The 17,714-nt window shown below is 38.3% G+C and overlaps 2 protein-coding genes across 2 annotated transcripts in view; one reads left to right on the plus strand and one right to left on the minus strand.

Annotated features, from left to right (window-relative positions):
• LOC104826411 (DNA polymerase epsilon catalytic subunit A) overlaps positions 1–13,398 on the plus strand; it is a 17,830-nt gene extending 4,432 nt beyond the window's left edge. The window contains exons 11-49 of the mRNA XM_010559096.1: positions 155–238; positions 563–727; positions 814–990; positions 1,325–1,438; positions 1,887–1,991; positions 2,223–2,341; positions 2,426–2,570; positions 2,651–2,745; positions 2,907–3,012; positions 3,101–3,180; positions 3,280–3,456; positions 3,637–3,721; positions 3,855–3,935; positions 4,015–4,158; positions 4,859–4,954; positions 5,085–5,285; positions 5,652–5,706; positions 5,788–5,930; positions 6,007–6,398; positions 6,647–6,770; positions 6,853–7,050; positions 7,139–7,213; positions 7,877–8,067; positions 8,396–8,576; positions 8,650–8,714; positions 9,018–9,150; positions 9,259–9,360; positions 9,442–9,525; positions 9,731–9,805; positions 9,984–10,043; positions 10,126–10,388; positions 10,465–10,513; positions 10,773–10,933; positions 11,038–11,104; positions 11,509–11,613; positions 11,729–11,899; positions 11,988–12,179; positions 12,298–12,404; positions 12,781–13,398. Of these exons, the coding sequence (XP_010557398.1) occupies positions 155–238; positions 563–727; positions 814–990; positions 1,325–1,438; positions 1,887–1,991; positions 2,223–2,341; positions 2,426–2,570; positions 2,651–2,745; positions 2,907–3,012; positions 3,101–3,180; positions 3,280–3,456; positions 3,637–3,721; positions 3,855–3,935; positions 4,015–4,158; positions 4,859–4,954; positions 5,085–5,285; positions 5,652–5,706; positions 5,788–5,930; positions 6,007–6,398; positions 6,647–6,770; positions 6,853–7,050; positions 7,139–7,213; positions 7,877–8,067; positions 8,396–8,576; positions 8,650–8,714; positions 9,018–9,150; positions 9,259–9,360; positions 9,442–9,525; positions 9,731–9,805; positions 9,984–10,043; positions 10,126–10,388; positions 10,465–10,513; positions 10,773–10,933; positions 11,038–11,104; positions 11,509–11,613; positions 11,729–11,899; positions 11,988–12,179; positions 12,298–12,404; positions 12,781–13,147 (5,334 nt within the window). The 3' untranslated portion in view covers positions 13,148–13,398. The remainder of the gene's footprint in view (positions 1–154; positions 239–562; positions 728–813; positions 991–1,324; positions 1,439–1,886; positions 1,992–2,222; positions 2,342–2,425; positions 2,571–2,650; positions 2,746–2,906; positions 3,013–3,100; positions 3,181–3,279; positions 3,457–3,636; positions 3,722–3,854; positions 3,936–4,014; positions 4,159–4,858; positions 4,955–5,084; positions 5,286–5,651; positions 5,707–5,787; positions 5,931–6,006; positions 6,399–6,646; positions 6,771–6,852; positions 7,051–7,138; positions 7,214–7,876; positions 8,068–8,395; positions 8,577–8,649; positions 8,715–9,017; positions 9,151–9,258; positions 9,361–9,441; positions 9,526–9,730; positions 9,806–9,983; positions 10,044–10,125; positions 10,389–10,464; positions 10,514–10,772; positions 10,934–11,037; positions 11,105–11,508; positions 11,614–11,728; positions 11,900–11,987; positions 12,180–12,297; positions 12,405–12,780) is intronic.
• On the minus strand, positions 13,389–16,173 carry LOC104826410 (flagellar radial spoke protein 5). The gene is made up of 9 exons (XM_010559095.1): positions 15,738–16,173; positions 15,244–15,328; positions 14,952–15,068; positions 14,710–14,774; positions 14,527–14,615; positions 14,341–14,420; positions 14,034–14,145; positions 13,832–13,951; positions 13,389–13,741 (listed from the first exon to the last, which is right to left on the minus strand). Exons 1-9 carry the CDS (start codon positions 16,066–16,068, stop codon positions 13,556–13,558), a joined length of 1,185 nt encoding a protein of 394 aa, XP_010557397.1. The 5' UTR covers positions 16,069–16,173; the 3' UTR covers positions 13,389–13,555.
• Between the last annotated feature and the right edge of the window lie 1,541 nt (positions 16,174–17,714).

Genomic DNA, 17,714 nt, shown 5'->3' on the forward strand with positions numbered 1-17,714 from the left:
CCACCCCTCTCTCTCTCTCTCTCTCTCTCTCTCTCTCTCTCTCTCTCTCTCTCTCTTTGCCATCCTCTGTCTTTTGTGGGCATATCTTCTTTTGTGAGGCAATATGTTCATACAGTGACTTTTGAGTCTTTCTTGCCTATTAATCGTATGTCAGGCTGTTACGAAGGCAAAATTGGGTTATGATCCACTAGAAGTGAATCCAGAAGACATGGTTCGCTTTGCAAAGGAAAAGCCTCAGGTATGGATCGGAAACACATTACATTTTCCCAAGATTGTGCATGATCTTCAGAATTAAGAAAGTGTTATGGCGTTAGAGTTGAGGATTACGACTGACTACTTTGTATTTTTAACATTCCGTTTTTTAGAGCTTCAGCTACTCTTTCTTGTGAACATGTAGTGTGCAAATATTTACAGACTAATGTATATTACGACTGAAACACAGCCTTGAGGATCGTAACGGATTCATTTCTTGAGTAGCTTTGAGTTGTGATTTTAAGGCTTGTAATGCAAAGCATTTGATGCTTATATCTTCTGTCTACCCTTGATGGATGTCACTTCACAGACTATGGCCTCCTATTCTGTCTCCGATGCTGTTGCAACTTATTATCTGTACATGACCTACGTTCATCCCTTCATTTTTTCTCTGGCAACTATCATTCCGATGGTCCCTGATGAGGTTTTACGCAAAGGAAGTGGTACCCTTTGTGAGATGCTTCTGATGGTTCAGGTAAATTCTTGTCTGCTACAATGTCTTTAGCCATTTTCTAGTGCGCAATGCTTTTCATTAATTGGGATTTCTTTTTCTAAGCACAGGCTTACAAGGCAAATGTTATATGCCCCAACAAACATCAGGCTGACTCTGAGAAGTTCTTTAAGAATCAACTTCTTGAAAGTGAGACTTATATTGGTGGGCATGTAGAGTGCCTCGAAAGTGGTGTTTTCAGATCTGATCTTCCAACCAGTTTTAAGCTGGATCCGTCAGCTTATGAGGCAAGTAACGGGCTCTATGCTTATTCTGAATGATGCTGATAGGACTTGTGCTTCTCTAACTTTATATATCTTTTGAATTGTTTCATGTATTTCTGTTTATATGTGATATTTTCTTTATTTTATAGTCTAAAATAGTGTAGTTCTGTACAAACAAATCTAGCCAGTAAAGTGCTTAGAAACGCAGCCCTTTTACAGTTCACCTACCTTCTCTAAATTAAATATGTAATCACTAAAGGCTAAAGATGCCTGCAACATAAGTATCTCCATAGTTTTCCAGTCAAATCTACTGCAGCTATATATGGATTACTGGTCTGATTATATAATTGATTTCCAGCAACTGATCGACAATCTTGATCGTGATCTGGAATATGCTATTACTGTCGAGGGAAAAATGGACATGGAGTCAGTTTCAAACTATGATGAAGTGAAGAATGAAATCAAACAAAAGGTGATTAAGTACTCTTCTGAAGCAGAGTTGTCACTCTCATGTATATGCCCCTGTGTTCAAGTTTTGGCTGTGGTGTTTTTCTTGTCTCCTATTTTGGCTATTGGGAAGCTCAACTTATATATAAGAGTTTCATGCAAGGAGAGTTCACCTATACATTTTCTTGCATAATTATGAGTGTCGACCTTATCTAATCTAGTGCAATCCTAGAAAGCCCATGTTGGTATTATGTATTAAGTGCTTAACTGCTTTGCGCCCACCAAAGAAATCTGTCTATCTTGAAAGTATTTTCCATGTGTAAGGCATTGCTGTCAGCGAGGAACCTGCTTGCCTAGGTACTCGTATAAAAGAACAAAAGACCTGATAGATTTAGTAGTTTTTTCCCTTCACTAAATATGTTTTGGGGGGTTAGTTTAAATTCTCTCCTGATTTTGTGGATTTGATTATGCAGCTTGAGAAGTTACGAGATGACCCTATACGGGAAGAGGGCCCTCTTATTTATCATCTTGATGTTGCGGCAATGTATCCAAATATCATCTTAACAAACAGGCTTCAGGTACATTTGAATTCTCTTTAAATAATCGGAATACCTAATGTTCTGAATTGTTTCTGATTGATTCCGGACATCATGATCCTTGCATATGCTGTTGCATGGAATTGTAAATGAAGAACACCTATCAGCGATTGCTAGTTGTTGCCTGCTTTTAGAAAATCAGACTGCACCCCTCGCAATATTATTTTGAACCCCTCAGTAAGTTTTTCAGTTATGTTTTCACTTGAATTTCAGCCACCGTCCGTAGTTACAGATGAGGTCTGCACTGCATGTGATTTCAATCGCCCTGGAAAGACGTGTCTACGAAAGCTTGAATGGGTTTGGCGTGGAGAGATATTCATGGCAAAGAAAAGGTTTATTTCAAAGACATTTTCCAGCTTTTTCGGGAATACCAATGTTATGATCTTTTCTGAATTTTGTTTTAAATGGTTTTGCAGTGATTATTATCATCTGAAAAAGCAGATTGAGTCTGAATTTGTTGATGATGGTGTCAGCGGTCAGTCTTCTAAATCTTTCCTTGATCTGCCAAAGGTGGAGCAACAATCTAAGCTTAAAGAGCGGCTAAAGAAATATTGTCAAAAGGTATTTATTCTTCCTGTCTGGCATGCTAATTTCTGCATGTGTGATGTGAATATATCAGTTTGTTATGTGGCATTCCTCAGGCATATAAACGAGTTCTAGACAAGCCCATTTCCGAAGTTCGTGAAGCTGGGATATGCATGAGAGAGAACCCTTTTTATGTGGACACTGTTCGCAGGTCAGTGACTTGTTTTTTCCTTCAGACTTCAGTCGGTTCTAGACAAAGTGGTGGGCATTAGCCAAATCTTTTTTTTTCAGGAAGTATATGTAGTCAAAACCTGATTTCTTTGGCAAGTGTAACTTTTTGTACCGATTCTGTTTTATTTGTTGTGATTGAAGCTTTCGAGATAGGAGGTATGAATATAAAACTCTTAATAAGATCTGGAAGGGAAAGTTGTCGGAGGCCAAGGCAAGTGGCAATTCTATCAAGATCCAGGAAGCGCAAGTATGCCACATTACTTGCTAGCTGAGATATATTTAATCTACATAGCTACATTTACAGTGGTTATTGACATTCTGAGTGTTTTTCACAGGATATGGTAGTGGTTTATGATTCCTTGCAGCTAGCTCATAAGTGTATACTTAATTCCTTCTATGGATATGTCATGCGCAAGTGAGTCCTCTGATTTCTCGAAAAGAAGCTAGATTTCTGTTATATTATTACCATGAGTTCTGTTTTGGTTGATCAAGCTTTTGCTTCTACCAATCCCAGAGGTGCAAGATGGTACTCCATGGAAATGGCTGGTGTGGTTACCTACACTGGAGCGAAAATCATTCAGAATGCTCGCTTGCTTATTGACAGGATTGGGAAACCACTTGAGTTGGATACAGATGGTATCTGGTGTTGTCTTCCTGGATCTTTTCCGGAGAACTTTACTTTTAAACTGAAGTAAGATTTCCGGTCTTCATGGTTTACTGTCCCCATGACCCCAAATTCCTTCTAGTTTTAAATTTGTGTTGATTTATCCTGAATTTTCCTCCAGTGTTTTAGTAGGAAATTTAGTTTCCACATTCATTTTAGAGTAGCGATTGCTTGTGGCTTGAACATTAACCATATTCATTTTTGCAGAAACATGAAGAAGTTTACGATCTCTTACCCGTGTGTAATGCTTAATGTTGATGTGGCAAGAAACAATACAAATGATCAATATCAGGTTTGCCGATTTACCCTTTATTTAGGATCTTAATATCGATGTACATTCTATTATGTTGATGATTGTACAATTCTGGAAGTGATTGCCTCTGTCTAGTTTCATTTGTTGTTTGAGTGAAATGATTTTGCCACAGACTCTTGTAGATCCTGTCAACAAAACATATAAGACACATAGTGAATGCTCGATTGAGTTCGAAGTAGATGGACCATACAAGGTAGGTGCCTTGAATTGAATTTTTGAATGTCTTGCTTTATGGTTGCCAGGAATAAACATATGATATCCTTTCCAAACAGGCAATGATTCTTCCTGCATCTAAAGAGGAAGGAATTTTAATTAAGAAGCGGTATGCTGTTTTCAATCACGATGGATCCTTGGCAGAGCTCAAGGGGTTTGAGATAAAGCGTAGAGGTGAGCTGAAACTCATCAAAGTTTTTCAGGTATCCACTTCTTACTCTTGTGTTGTAAATGATATATCAAGAGTTCTGTTTTTGCTATTAGAAACTTTAAGGCTGTGCCTGTGAGTAGTGATATAGTGGGTTTCTGCTGATATGATTGTTCTGTTAACTTTTTCTACTGGCAGTTATTAGATTATGGGTGCAAGTTATTTAGCTAAATTAGAGTCTCTGTTATGGAAAGCTACAATGGTTGTAGATTGCTGCTCAGGTGATCATTGAGTACTAGAAAAAATTCTAAACCTTAATTACCCTCTCTACTCATTGAAGAGAGAAGCCATACAAATCACTTATACATGAGAAAGTAGTATGTTATAGGTGTTTTGCTTATACATCTTCATCTCGTTCAATTAATTCTACATCTATAAAAGCTTATGAGAATTTCTTCAGCTTAATGTAGTTTCTTTTCTGAAGTCAATGATTTTGTTAAAAGAAAAAAAAATCTCACGAATGAAACAACATTTCATTGTAAAAGAGGTAGATAATAATTTGAACAATGAAAATTCATGATTTATTGGAGAAGTAACGCCTTTCTGCTGCATTTTATTCATAGAGTTGTTATCTCGACAGATTACGCTTTAGACAAAAAGTCAAGTCCGCCTTCTTATTAATATTAACTGTTACTCTTTAGCTGAGATGACAGTCAATCAAATAGTTTCTCTTTTCTTTTTTTTTTCTCTTGCAGGCTGAGCTTTTTGACAAATTTCTCCATGGATCAACACTTCAAGAGTGTTATTTTGCTGTTGCTGCTGTTGCAAATCGCTGGCTTGATCTACTCGATGTATGTGAAGTCATTTGATACTTCTTCTTGTTGAGCTAAATTCATAGCTACTGAGCAACTTAGCTTTTACACCATTCGTATAGGTGTCACTAGCTTCTCATAATTTAAGTTTTCCTCTTATTTCTTTCAGAGTCAAGGAAAAGATATCGCAGACAGTGAATTGCTAGATTATATATCAGAATCGAGTACAATGAGCAAATCTTTAGCAGATTATGGTGAGCAGAAGTCATGTGCCGTGACCACAGCAAAACGCCTTGCTGATTTTCTTGGTGATACAATGGTCAAAGATAAAGGATTACGTTGCCAATACATAGTTGCTTGCGAACCAAAGGTACATTTATACTTAAGTAGAGATCTCTACAAACACTTTTTCTCCCTCTTTGGCATCTACTCTTTGAGGACTGTTAACGTTTGCTTCCCATTAAAAGCTCTTTCACGGAACTATTTATACATTAGGTGGATGATTGAACCTGTATTTGCGTTGAGTACATATTAAGAAACATCTCATGTTGCTTATATGTGCAAGTTCTCTTTGCTATGCATGTTGTTTATATACAAGTTCGCATGTTGTTAACACATGCAAAAGTAATTAATTTTTTTAAGCATGTCTCAATTACTTCATCATATTTATCTCATTTACACTGTTTGATAAAATATTTTCTTAATTTTACTACTTTTGCAACTTTTCTATGACTAGGGGACACCAGTAAGTGAGCGTGCTGTTCCTGTTGCTATATTTGAAACTGATTCCGGTAAACATTCTTTCATCTGGTCTGTTTATTTATCATTACTTTCGTAATGGCCAAATGGGACTAAAATTTTCGAGTTTGCAGATATAATGAAGTTTTATTTGCGCAAATGGTGCAAGACATCCTCAGATGTTGAAATCCGTTCCATTGTTGACTGGTCTTATTACAAGCAGCGTCTTAGTTCAGCTATTCAAAAAATTATTACTATTCCTGCGGCAATGCAGAAGGTTTTGTGCCTTTACTGCTTACTTATCTTGTTATGTACTTTCTTCAAGCATCTTAAAGTTTGAGTGGCCTTTATAGGTTGCAAACCCAGTCCCTAGGGTTCTTCATCCCGATTGGCTCCATAAAAAGGTCCGTGAGAAGGAAGACAAATTTCGCCAACGAAAACTAGTTGATATGTTCAGCTCATCAAACAAAGATGACGTGTTGGACACAAATTATTTGATGACTCGAGAGAATGTTGGAGATATCGAGGATTTTCGCAAAGAAAGCAAGCCATCCATTAAGGGGCCCAAGCCAATTGCTCGGTCTTATGAAGTCAGTCATAAACAATCCAACTGTGAGCAACAAGAGAGCTTGCAGAATGATGATATTCCACCTCAGAACATTGACAAGAACGAAGATTACCTAGGATGGCTTGAAAATAAAAAACGAAAATGGAAAGCAACTCTAGAAAAGAAGAAAAAACAAAGGTAATTTTCTGTATGCTGTTTATTCTCTTGAAGTGCATCTTCCGACGAGAAAGAATGCAAAGCGGTATGTAATTCATGTGAATAGATCACCATAGTTCTTTATCTTGGGCTCCATCCTGGAGCACAGGGCAGCCAAAGCTACAAGTGATAAAACATCATAAGCTGTTTTAAGTGGTTTCCTGACTTGGCTGAATTCATATCCCTTAATTTCTTGTTATTGTTACTGACAAAAAGAGTTTTATTTGTAGATTAGGGGATTCAAGGTCTTCAGAGCAAAACAATGCGACAAACCATAGAGTCTCTCAGGGAAGAATTGGTGTTGGTTCATACTTTAGGAAGCCTGAAGAAGCTCTGATACGTTCGCATTGGCAGGTGCGTAGTGTGAACTCTGTTTAGATGATTAATTGGTGAATCGTTTGTGATTCTGTTCTCTCATTTTCTTTTAATTTTTCAGATAATTCAACTGGTTCCAAGTTCACAGATTGGGAACTTTTTTGCTTGGGTGGTTGTGGAAGGAATGATGCTTAAGATCCCATTGACTATTCCAAGGGTGTTTTACATTAATTCCAAAGCACCGATAGCTGAAAAGTTTCCTGGAAAGCGTGTCAACAAAATTCTTCCTCACGGAAGACATTGCTATAATCTGATCGAGGCATGTGTCTGTCTAACCCTAATACATTGTTGCCTCCGTAGTTCTTTTACTCAGAAGCATTCATAGCTATTTTTTTCTTTCTTGACAGGTTGTAATTCAGGAAGATCAATATAAAAATGAAAGCAAAAAACTTGCAGCCCTTCTTGCAGACCCTGAAATTGAGGTCAGTTTTCTTCTAAGTTTCCAGCTTGAAGCATGGTCTCATGAATCAAGTACCTGTTGCATGCCTTAAAAAAGCAACTCTTTTGCCTAATGTGTGTACAAATATTTTCTGGCATCTTGTCTTGTAGCATTTCATTCTGGCGAGAAGACAGCTTGTGCATTATGTTTGTCTGTACTTGTATATTGGAAATATTATAAACAGAATAAATTTTCTGCCGGCTGAAAAAGTTGACTGCGTCAAGTAACCTACTACTAGGAAAATCCTGGAAATGGAATTCACTTCATATTCATGCATGGTTGCACAGATTATATGTAACTCGATTTAACCTGCATTTATAATTCATCCCAAAGAACTGCTTGCACCCAGTCGGAATTGAACTTCGGACCTAATGCCTTTCCAAGACATAATCTTTGCAATCTGCCTCCAAGCCAACCCCGTGAGGGTTTATTTATATATGTTTACCATGCTCTTTTGTGCATTTTGTATATCTTTTTTTAGCATGCGGAAATAAATCTCTGGAGAAAATTCAGGAAGCATGATCTTGTCATTTGCTCTCTAAGAGTTAATTTTAGAGGAAGAATTTTGACTTTCATTTTGTGTAAAGCAAATATGTGTTTACTTTTTATATTTGGTGCTCAGTAGCCTGACAATTGAATTTGGCAGGGTATATACGAAACCAAGGTTCCTTTGGAGTTTAATGCTGTATGCCAGATCGGATGTGTATGTAAGGCTGATAAGGCTGCCAAGCACCACAATACTCAGGATGCATGGAAACTTAGCGAACTTCATATGAAAACTACAGCTGAATGCCGTTACTTGGAGCCTTCAATTCCTTTTGTTTACTTGTATAACAGGTTGAACACCAAAACTGCTAAGGCACATGATTGGCATCTTCTCTTTTACTATTTTTTTCTGAAACTTGAATTTTATGTCATTCCTTCAGCCATTCTTTTCTATGTTGAAGCAAAAATGTGGTTTTTAAAATGCTATGAGGGTAAACTGTCACAATGCTGCAGTTTTTATATGTCTGCACTGGTATCCGTAAATAAATTTTTTTGCATTTGCAAATTAATTCTCCGCATTTGGATCGCTTGCTGCTTTCTACTACTTTTTGGGTGTGTTATAATTAGCTTAGTTTTTCCAGCCCTTGATGTCTGACCTCAAGGTTTATTTGTGTTGCAGCGTCTCAACAGGACGTGCCATATATGTTGCATATTGTCCTGCATCAAAGGTTTTGTCTTTCGTGGTGGTTAATCCTTATCAAAACAAGGATTTATCACCCTCTATTCTGGAGAGACAGTTTCGAGAAGCATGCCAAGCATTGTCTCCTGATTCATCGTCTTGGAGCGATATTCTTTTCAAGGTGAATTCAACACCTCCAACCCCTGAAGTACGTGTTCAAACATTTTCTCACTTTTGTGGATGCTGATTATCAGGTGGATTATGTTGGACATGTCAGTGATGCCGAGAAGATTATGCAAAGGGCAATTAGTGAATACAGGTCTCTCATTTATCCTGATTATCTTTCAGGCTGGCACGCAGGTTTTTTTGTTTCATTTACTTTTTATATAATTAAGTTTTGGTGTGCAGATAAGTTGGCCATGCTTTTTGTGGTTATTCATGCCTGCAATTATAACTCTAAATGTGTAAAATGTTTCTAGAAATTACTTGCTGGATAACACTCCAATTGGATTCCAATTTTCTAATATGCCCCAGATAAAGAATAAAACTCAGGCTTTCATTGCTAGGTTATGTCATGTCCTCCCACTCTCCTCTGATTGTTCCATTGTTTTCCCGTTTACAGACAAGAAAATGGTGGACCTAATGTTGTAGTCATCGAATGCCCCGACTTTAACTCTTTGAAGGAAGGTATAAGGACACTAGATGATTTCCCATGTGTCAGGATTCCCTTCAATGGTCACGATAACAGTTACCAGGTTCTGTGACTCATCAGCCAATTGGCTACTTTACATCTCTTTTGCTGTGCATCTAGACTACTTCTTGTATTAAATATTGATATATATGTACATTTTTTGTGTTTATAGCCTATTTCGTGGCAACATCCAGCAGCAAAGATTGCAATGCAGCGCTGTGCTGCATCATCTCAGTGGTTAAATGGGAGGATTGCCCTGTCAAGATATGCTCATGTAGGTTTTATTCTAATCTGCAAAAATATTCCCTCGATTATGCTTTTGTGAAATTTTGGCAATTCATGTTCTATTTGGTAGGTGCCTCTGGGGAACTTTGAACTTGATTGGTTAATATTCACAGCAGATGTCTTCTTGTCTAGAGCACTCCGTGACCAGCAACAGGTTCTATCCTTTGTTTTCAGTGTGTGCCAAAATGTATTCATTGTTTGATTCCTACAGTTTTTACCGTGGTTCTCATTTATCCTCTTGCTCTATGCATGTCTCTTCAAACTTAACTTCTTCCAACTTTGATAAAAGACAAGTTTATCTGAAAAGGGTATTTTTGAAAGTCAAGTGCAGCTTTTCACATCCATATTTTGTATAACAGGTCCTTTGGCTGTCTGATAATGGTGTTCCGGACCTCGGAGGCATCAACAATGAAGAGACATGCTTTGATGACGAGGTAAGCCATTGAAATCAATAAGTTCTGCCTAAGTTTTTGTGGACCATGCCACAAATTTTATTCTCTTTAATCATTTTCCCTATAGGTGAATATATACGAATAACAAATGTCTCCATGAAAAATTTCTGTGTTTGACTATCATGGTGATCGATCACTGGTTTGCTTTCTTTTGACATAGGCGCATCAATCAAGTCTGATATACCCTGGAGCATATAGAAAAGTGTCTGTGGAGCTAAAGGTCATGAAAGCCTCTTGTGTTCCTCTTTCTTTTAAACTGTCATACATGTAGATATTTGAATTAAATGAACCATATCATGCAGATCCATCACTTGGATGTTAATGCCCTTTTGAAAAGCAACCTAGTGAATGAAATGGAAGGAGGTTCTTTATTGGGATTTGGACAGGAGATAGATTCTGGAGGAAGTAGTTCAACCGAGAATACTGGTTTCGATGAGGCCATTGCATGCGCTCCTGCATTCCGTGTCCTGAAACAACTGATTCAGAGGTGTTTGACTGACTCGATTAACTCCGGGAACATATTTGCCGATGCCATTTCCCAACACTTGTATCGGTGGCTCTGCAGGTATGTTGCATTTGTTCACATATCCCTCTTTATTCTTGACTTGTTAAACATACTAACCTGTGTTCTCATATTTCAGCCCACGTTCGAAACTTCATGATCCAGCTCTTCGTCTCATGCTTCAGAAGGTAAGTGGTGTTAATGTGATATGCTCTATATCTGGTATCAACTCTGAGTATCTAAATCGCTCCTCGCTTCTTGGTCTGACTTCTATCAAATATGTTATCTACAATTTTTATCCTCTAGCCAGGATACACTAAGTTAAGGTTATTATAAAGCTTAAAGAACCTTAAAAGAAATCTTGGGTTCTGCAAACTACATCCACTTCTTTGCCATTTAAAACTTTGAACCCTTTCTTGACTCTGTGATTGTCATTGGCAATGACAGGTCATGCAGAAGGTATTTGCTCTGCTATTGGCTGAATTCCGGAAATTAGGTGCCACGATAATATATGCAGACTTCTCAAAGGTCATTATAGACACCGGAAAATTCGACTTATCTGCCGCTAAGGCTTACTGTGAAAGTTTGCTCAAGGCAGTCCAGAGCAGGTTGGTTTCTTCCTGATCCACATTGCTCATCTACCTACACCCGGTATGTAGAAGAACAAAACATTCATTTCCCTTTCCCTGATTGTGTGCTTTGCCCCTGACAGAGACCTGTTTGAATGGATTGAGCTTGAGCCATTGAACTTCTGGCATTCCTTACTTTTCATGGACCAGGTTTGAGCTTTTAGTTTTGCTTCTTCCTTTCTCATTTTTTCCATTTTTCTGACTATCCAAACATCACAAACTTTTGTTTGAAATTAAAAATTTATGAAATCGTTGAAGACAGAAAAGATCCCCAAAGAGAGCCGAGAGGAAATGAAAAAGAGAAAAAGTTTGGAACCCTGAAACTAGTATCAATTGGAGAAGTACAAGGATTGAAAAATGATTAAAAGACCACCGAACTCTGATGGTGTTAAATCTTGCAAAAAAAAAACAATTAGTAATCGTCTCTTGATCATCAAAATAAATTTATGTCAGTTAAGCAGGACCAGGAGTCTCCGCTTTAGGGTTCTTGATTCTTTTTCATTTGTCATTCTGGAATAATGTTATGATTTAAACATTTTTCTTTAACATTGTAGTATAACTATGGTGGCATACCGGCTAAGGATGATGAAATTTCACTTGAAAAAGTGGATATTGTCTCGAGCTGGAACATCACTCGAGTTTTACCCGAGGAAATTCAGGTTTGCCAGGCACTTCCCCTTAGACAAAGTTCAGTTTAAGTGATCGGAGATTGTGTAATGCATGAACTTTCGGTCTGTATGCTGATACAATTTGATCAACTGTATACTTTTGCAGGACCGCTTCGTATTAACCGTTTCCAAATTCATATTTGATCCGTGGAAGTTTGCATTAGATCAAAGTGAAAGCAGGGCGTCGATACAGGATGGAAGTTTATGCACTCCCTCTATCTCAATAAAAACAGCAGAGAGTATGGAATCACAAATGGTGGAATATCTCAAGGAAAAGGTATAATCCCATAGCTCTCAAGTGTCGTTTTCTGTACTCATTCGTCGTTCACAGAGTACTGATTCATTGATTTTCTCTTGGCTTTCAGATACGATCCGAGTTTACAGATATGCTGCTTGAAAATGTACGTGATATCATGACACACATGAAGGGGGTAAAAGTCACCGATTCTGATTCAGGAGTTACCAGTAAAGCTCCCAAAGGAGATGCTGCATTGGAGTTTATAAAGCATATCTCTGCTGTTCTTGCTCTTGACCATAATGTTCAGCACCATGTTCTGGTAAATATTTTCAACTGATTCTGATTCTACTTTGATCGATTCATCCCGTTGAACGTCCACAAACCCTTTAAGATTACCCGAGGAATCCTTTGCTTATCATCATCTTTCTCTGAGGCAGGTAATGAGAAAGAATCTGTTGAAGTACATTCGTGTAAGAGAATTTGCTCCAGAAGCCGAATTTCTTGATCCTGGTCCCTCCTTCATCTTACCCAATGTGGTGTGCAGGTACTTATTTACTCCCTTGACTCAAAAAGAAAAGCTCGAGTTTCTCTGTGTTTTCGATTATGACTTCTCTACCTTTGCATCCATTTTCTTCTCCTCACCACTTTGCTTATCAGACCCCAACCCCTTAGCTTCAAATACTCAAACACCCTTAGGATCATAACGCCCGATTCTACTCGATTACGTTAGCTTTCGAGTCATTTTAGCGAAGAAACCTCTCTCGGATTTTCTGTATCTGTATATGGTTGCAGAGGGAAAAACGGTTAAAGGGTCAACCTCGGAACCATAAACATTGAATGGAAGTGCAGTACCAAACACCGATTTTCATGATTAAATGCACATCCTGAATTTTGTTGTACCGTCTTGTTGTTTGTTGCAGCTACTGCGATAACTGCAGAGACCTGGACTTATGCCGAGACCCAGCTCTACTAGCCGAAGAATGGCGATGCTCGGTCCCACAGTGTGGACAGCCGTATGACCGGGAGGAGATGGAGAACAGCCTTCTCCAGATCGTTAGACAGCGAGAACGAACCTACCATCTGCAGGATCTGGTGTGCATAAGGTGCAACCAGGTGAAATCCGCACATCTCTCGGAACAATGCGAATGTGCCGGAACCTTCAGGTGCAAGGAGAGCGGGTCGGAGTTCCAAGGAAAGATGGCCATTTTTTTGGATATAGCCAAACGCCAGAAGTTTCGTCTCCTGGAAGAGTGTACCTCATGGATCCTGAACTTCACGAGTTGTTAATCTAATCTGACTGAGTGAAGAGCTACGCACACTGCAAAGGGCATAAGAGAAAGCAAAGAACTATTTTTCTGCAAGAAATACATAAAAGCAGAGATCTGATTTATGTACAATAGGCTACAGAATTATGTACAAAGCCAAACAATGATCGGCTGAAGTAGCTGACGCTGTTAGAATCTGTATACAAAGAAGTGACTGTAAAATAGAATGCATATTTGCATAATTTGCTATAAAATACCAATACTTGGAATCAACGAGTGACATAAATGGTTAAGTCCAAGAGAGTGGGCTATACATAAATATGGTTCTAGAGTAGATATGGTACAATAAACAATTTATGTAAGAAGATTTGATGATGTTCGTACAAGAATATTTCAGCTTCAGAGGGTCTATAGATGGAACCTAGTAATTTCATATGCGTCGGTATTCATCTCCACAGTCACCAATCACTTGGAGAAGATCCTTACCTTTCTTGGTAACCTCCTGTATGCTTTCGACATCTTCCTCGTCCAGGACCAATGAGAATATAGCGTTTGTCTCTTCGATATGTTCTGCTAACCCAAGCCTCACCCCAATCATCGATCCAGCCACTCCCGGCTGAGATTTCACAAAAACAGATTGTTATGAGACTTAAATGTGATCCGTCAGATTCGTTTCGGCAACATGGCCAAAAATAAGCAATCTTACCTGATCCAATATGTATCTAACAGCGACTGTTGAAATGGAGACTCCGTGTTTCGAGGCTATCCTCTTCAGCGTCTGAAGTAAAGATTGGAACAGATTCCACCCTCCCCATGCGTCAACCATCTGGCAAAAATGATCTCAACCTCTGAAATCTCGTTTTCTTATGAGATAACATGCAAAGTGTTTTTGGAGTTTAAAATCTCACCCTTTTGTACTTCTGGAGGGAGGGGGTATTCAAGCGAGGGCCAGCAAATGGGATAGTTAAGTTGGTGTCCAGGAACTTCTCTGACAGGAGACCGCCCATTACTGTCCCGTATCTGCATTCGGGACAAGGGTTTAACATCAGTCGGTAAAATTTAATATCAACATGAACCAATTGAAATGCGTTTGTACAGAGTGATCAGGATCAAATCAATACTATTCTTTTCCATTTTTTCCCCTAACAAGTTTGGTTAAGTTAATTGCAAACAAAGAAATCAGGCTAAGTGCTCAACAGCATAGAAGAGACTCACGTGATAAGTTTAACTCCTGTTAGCTTGCAAAGCTCAGCCATCCTCTGTCGAGGACGCATATCCACAATTGAATGTTGCACCTAGAAAGAACGTAAATTTAGGTGAGGAAAAGAATAAAGGGCATGCAACATGATGATGATGATCTGAATAAAGGTAGGAAAAGTTCGAACTATAGTTGTGTTTCACCTGATTGCTAACAACAGGGACTCCGTTCTCTAAAATTTTCTGCAGTCTCTCCGTGTCAAAATTTGTCAAAGCAACAGTCTTGATTTTACCTGCAAACATTTCAGTCCGGAAGTTGTACCAAACCAAATAAATAGAAGAACATCAAGACAAAAGAGAAGATATTATATATCCTTGGCTACTTACCTTCTTCTTTTAGATCAGTGAGGTGTTTTAGTGCATCCAGATAACCGGGATTAGCATAGTCCCACCTGTTTCATCAAATAAAATTCTGAATCAATAAATAATCGATATGCAGGATTGCGTTACGAGTGACAACGACTACGGAAGAAGATAGCAAAACTGCCAAAACCTCGTCGAAATGACCAAAGAATGAAAACATCAACTATTAGCCATGCTGTAAGGAATGAAGTGGGGAAGGTTGGCACCAGTGAAACTGAAGCATGTCAAGAGAAGCCACATCCATTCTTTTTCGTGATATGTTAATGTTTTCCCGCACATAACTGCTCGTCATCTTCACAGGAGGAGGAACCCATTTTGTCAAACTGCATCGAAATTAGGCAAGGACATAAACTACCACTCTATCTAGAATGTCGTCCTGCTATAACAGTTTACTAGATCTCTCTCTATAATAGAAGCACGAACTCTTATCATCAATAAGCTTAAAACCGGATTTAAACCAACAATATTTTGTTTATAAGACGAATGTAACTCACTTACCCTCTGACATTTTCCAAGTACTCTGGTGGGCGTTCTCGACGGACCCTATTGATGAAAATGCCGTAAAGATCTTCGGCAGGACCATCTACAAATCAAGAAACAGGCTAAGGCAAAACATTATCTTATTACATTTTCATTTTCTTTTCCTTGGAAAAGTTTATACTACATTTTCATAACCCCTTGAATTCTACTCTATATGTCAATCACTTTGCATCTCAGCTGCAAAGCACTGCATCAGACCCTCCGTTTCATCAATTAATCCGAAACTATTTAACTACAAGATAATCCTTTTTAACTCAAAATTGCTGCAGTTGACTACGTAGTTATCGTTCTCATTCCCAATACAAAGAAAAAGGGTAATAAATGACTAAATACCGCATTGTTTCCATTCCTAAAAGATGTTTGATGAAAATTTGTGAATCCATCTTTCAATCACCAGTCAACCAATGAGAAGGCGCCACGTCACTGAATTCGAATTCGAACGGGTTTCTTACAGTGATCGGCCATGTCGAAGGTGGAGAGTCCGGCGTCGGCGTGGCGGAGCATAGCCTCGACGGCGTCGTCTCTGTCAATCCTCCCCCATCCTCCGCTCGTCTGCCACATTCCGTTCAGAACTCTACATATCTCCAGCGAGTCACTCCCGTTCTTCACCGTCACTCGCCGCTCCGCCTCCACCGCCGCCGACGAGCATCTCACTGAACCGCCACCGCCGCCGAGTCCGCGTCGCAACTCAGTTCGGGAAGACCGAGTCGAGTTTATAGACCTTCCTGATACTGCCGACCACGCGAGGCTCGATGCGAAGACGGGCTGTACGGACACCGCCATGGCGCGGCTTCTCTCGCTCCCTCCCTCCGGTCTCGGATAAAGATGGATGACTCTTCTGTGCTTTCTGGGCCTCCCCTCTGATTGGGTAAACTTCACCAATACACCTTTCCTGTCGCATGTGTATCACCGATACACCTCAAAAATATAACTAATTATCAAATTACAGACTTACCCTTAAAAAACTTGGAAATGTCTTTTCTACCCTTAATGAAACACACGCGTAGGTTAAAATTTTGAGAATGGCGCCGAAATAAAAAGAAAAAAGGGAGAGTTAGGGCTTTTTAAAATCACTTTTCGAAAATCAAAAGACATACGAAAGTGTTGAGAGAGAAACGAAATTTTGTGTGCGAAATCGAGCAAAATGAAGTGAACCTAGCGAGATAGAGTGAAGAAACCCAGAATTAAGAGGAATCTTTGTCTTCGTCTGGTGAAAAGGTCCAAATCGGAACGACGCATCTCGGTGATCGGAAAAACAAATCCATGGAGGAAAATGACAGAAGATTCTTCTGCCCATGTTGATGTGAGTATTTTGGATGAGTTTTTTTTTTCGAATTCGTTTAGATTATCTGAAAAATTGAGAAATATTCTGTGCGTATATTAATTAGTCTTATTCGCAACTTAGAATTACAAAGTTGTCATCTAAAGTAGTAGTAGATGCCACTAAATATTATATAAATATATGTAAAATGAATTAGTCGTAATAGTATTTGAATATGTATACTAGTGGCTAATGCAACTGAATACATTTATTTTATTGCAGAGCGAGATGGAGATCTACCGAAACCAAAATCTGGATCCAGTTTGTGCATAAAAAAACCAAGCACAAGAAGTTGTATATGCTACCAAAAACAAGTTGTAAATAAATAGTAATAATTGTAACAAAAAAATAGTATCAATTGTAACCAAATTAATTGAAAAAACTACATAGACAAATTAGAACGAATATATTTAAAATTTTGAAAAGTGTGCCTATTCAAGAAAAAAAAGATGAAATCGAAATTAATTTAAAAAGTCATGTGGACAAATTAAAACGAAAATATTTAAAAATATTTTCAATATATATATATATTTTTAAATTCAAATGTAAAAGTGTATTTTAGATATTTTATGTATAAGGTTATTTAAGTCATTTTACCTAAATTAGGGTGTAGAATCTGATAAAAAAATATTTTAGATTTTGAGGGTGTATCGACGAAAGTTGCGACGCGCGAAGGGTATTGCTGAAGTTTACCCCCTCTGATTCTCTGAATATCTCCGAAGGCCCAAATTACTTTTTTACCCTTCAGGCTTCTTCGGTAAAAGACTGTTTGGCCCAGAAAATGTTAGAAAGAGAAAACAATTTTCAAAGACAGCCCTATTATTTTATTTTCTTTCACATTTCGCCAGTTTAGTTTATTAATTACCCATTGCGCCCCAACTTTCATTCTCGTCCTTGTTGCATATAAATATGGAATAAAATCAGGTAGTTTTAAGTATATTCATAAAGCATTCTCTAGACGTTACAGTTCATATGTCATTTCAAAACCTCATATACATCAAGTAAGAGAGTAGTTGGGAACATAACTATTTTCAGACCATTTTTTTTTTCTATTTACTAAAGTGGATTGAATAAAACATAATCAAAATAAAAGTAGATTTGGAGGCAT

Source organism: Tarenaya hassleriana, unplaced genomic scaffold, assembly GCF_000463585.1.
Source record: "Tarenaya hassleriana unplaced genomic scaffold, ASM46358v1 Cleome5, whole genome shotgun sequence".
Taxonomy (NCBI): domain Eukaryota; kingdom Viridiplantae; phylum Streptophyta; class Magnoliopsida; order Brassicales; family Cleomaceae; genus Tarenaya; species Tarenaya hassleriana.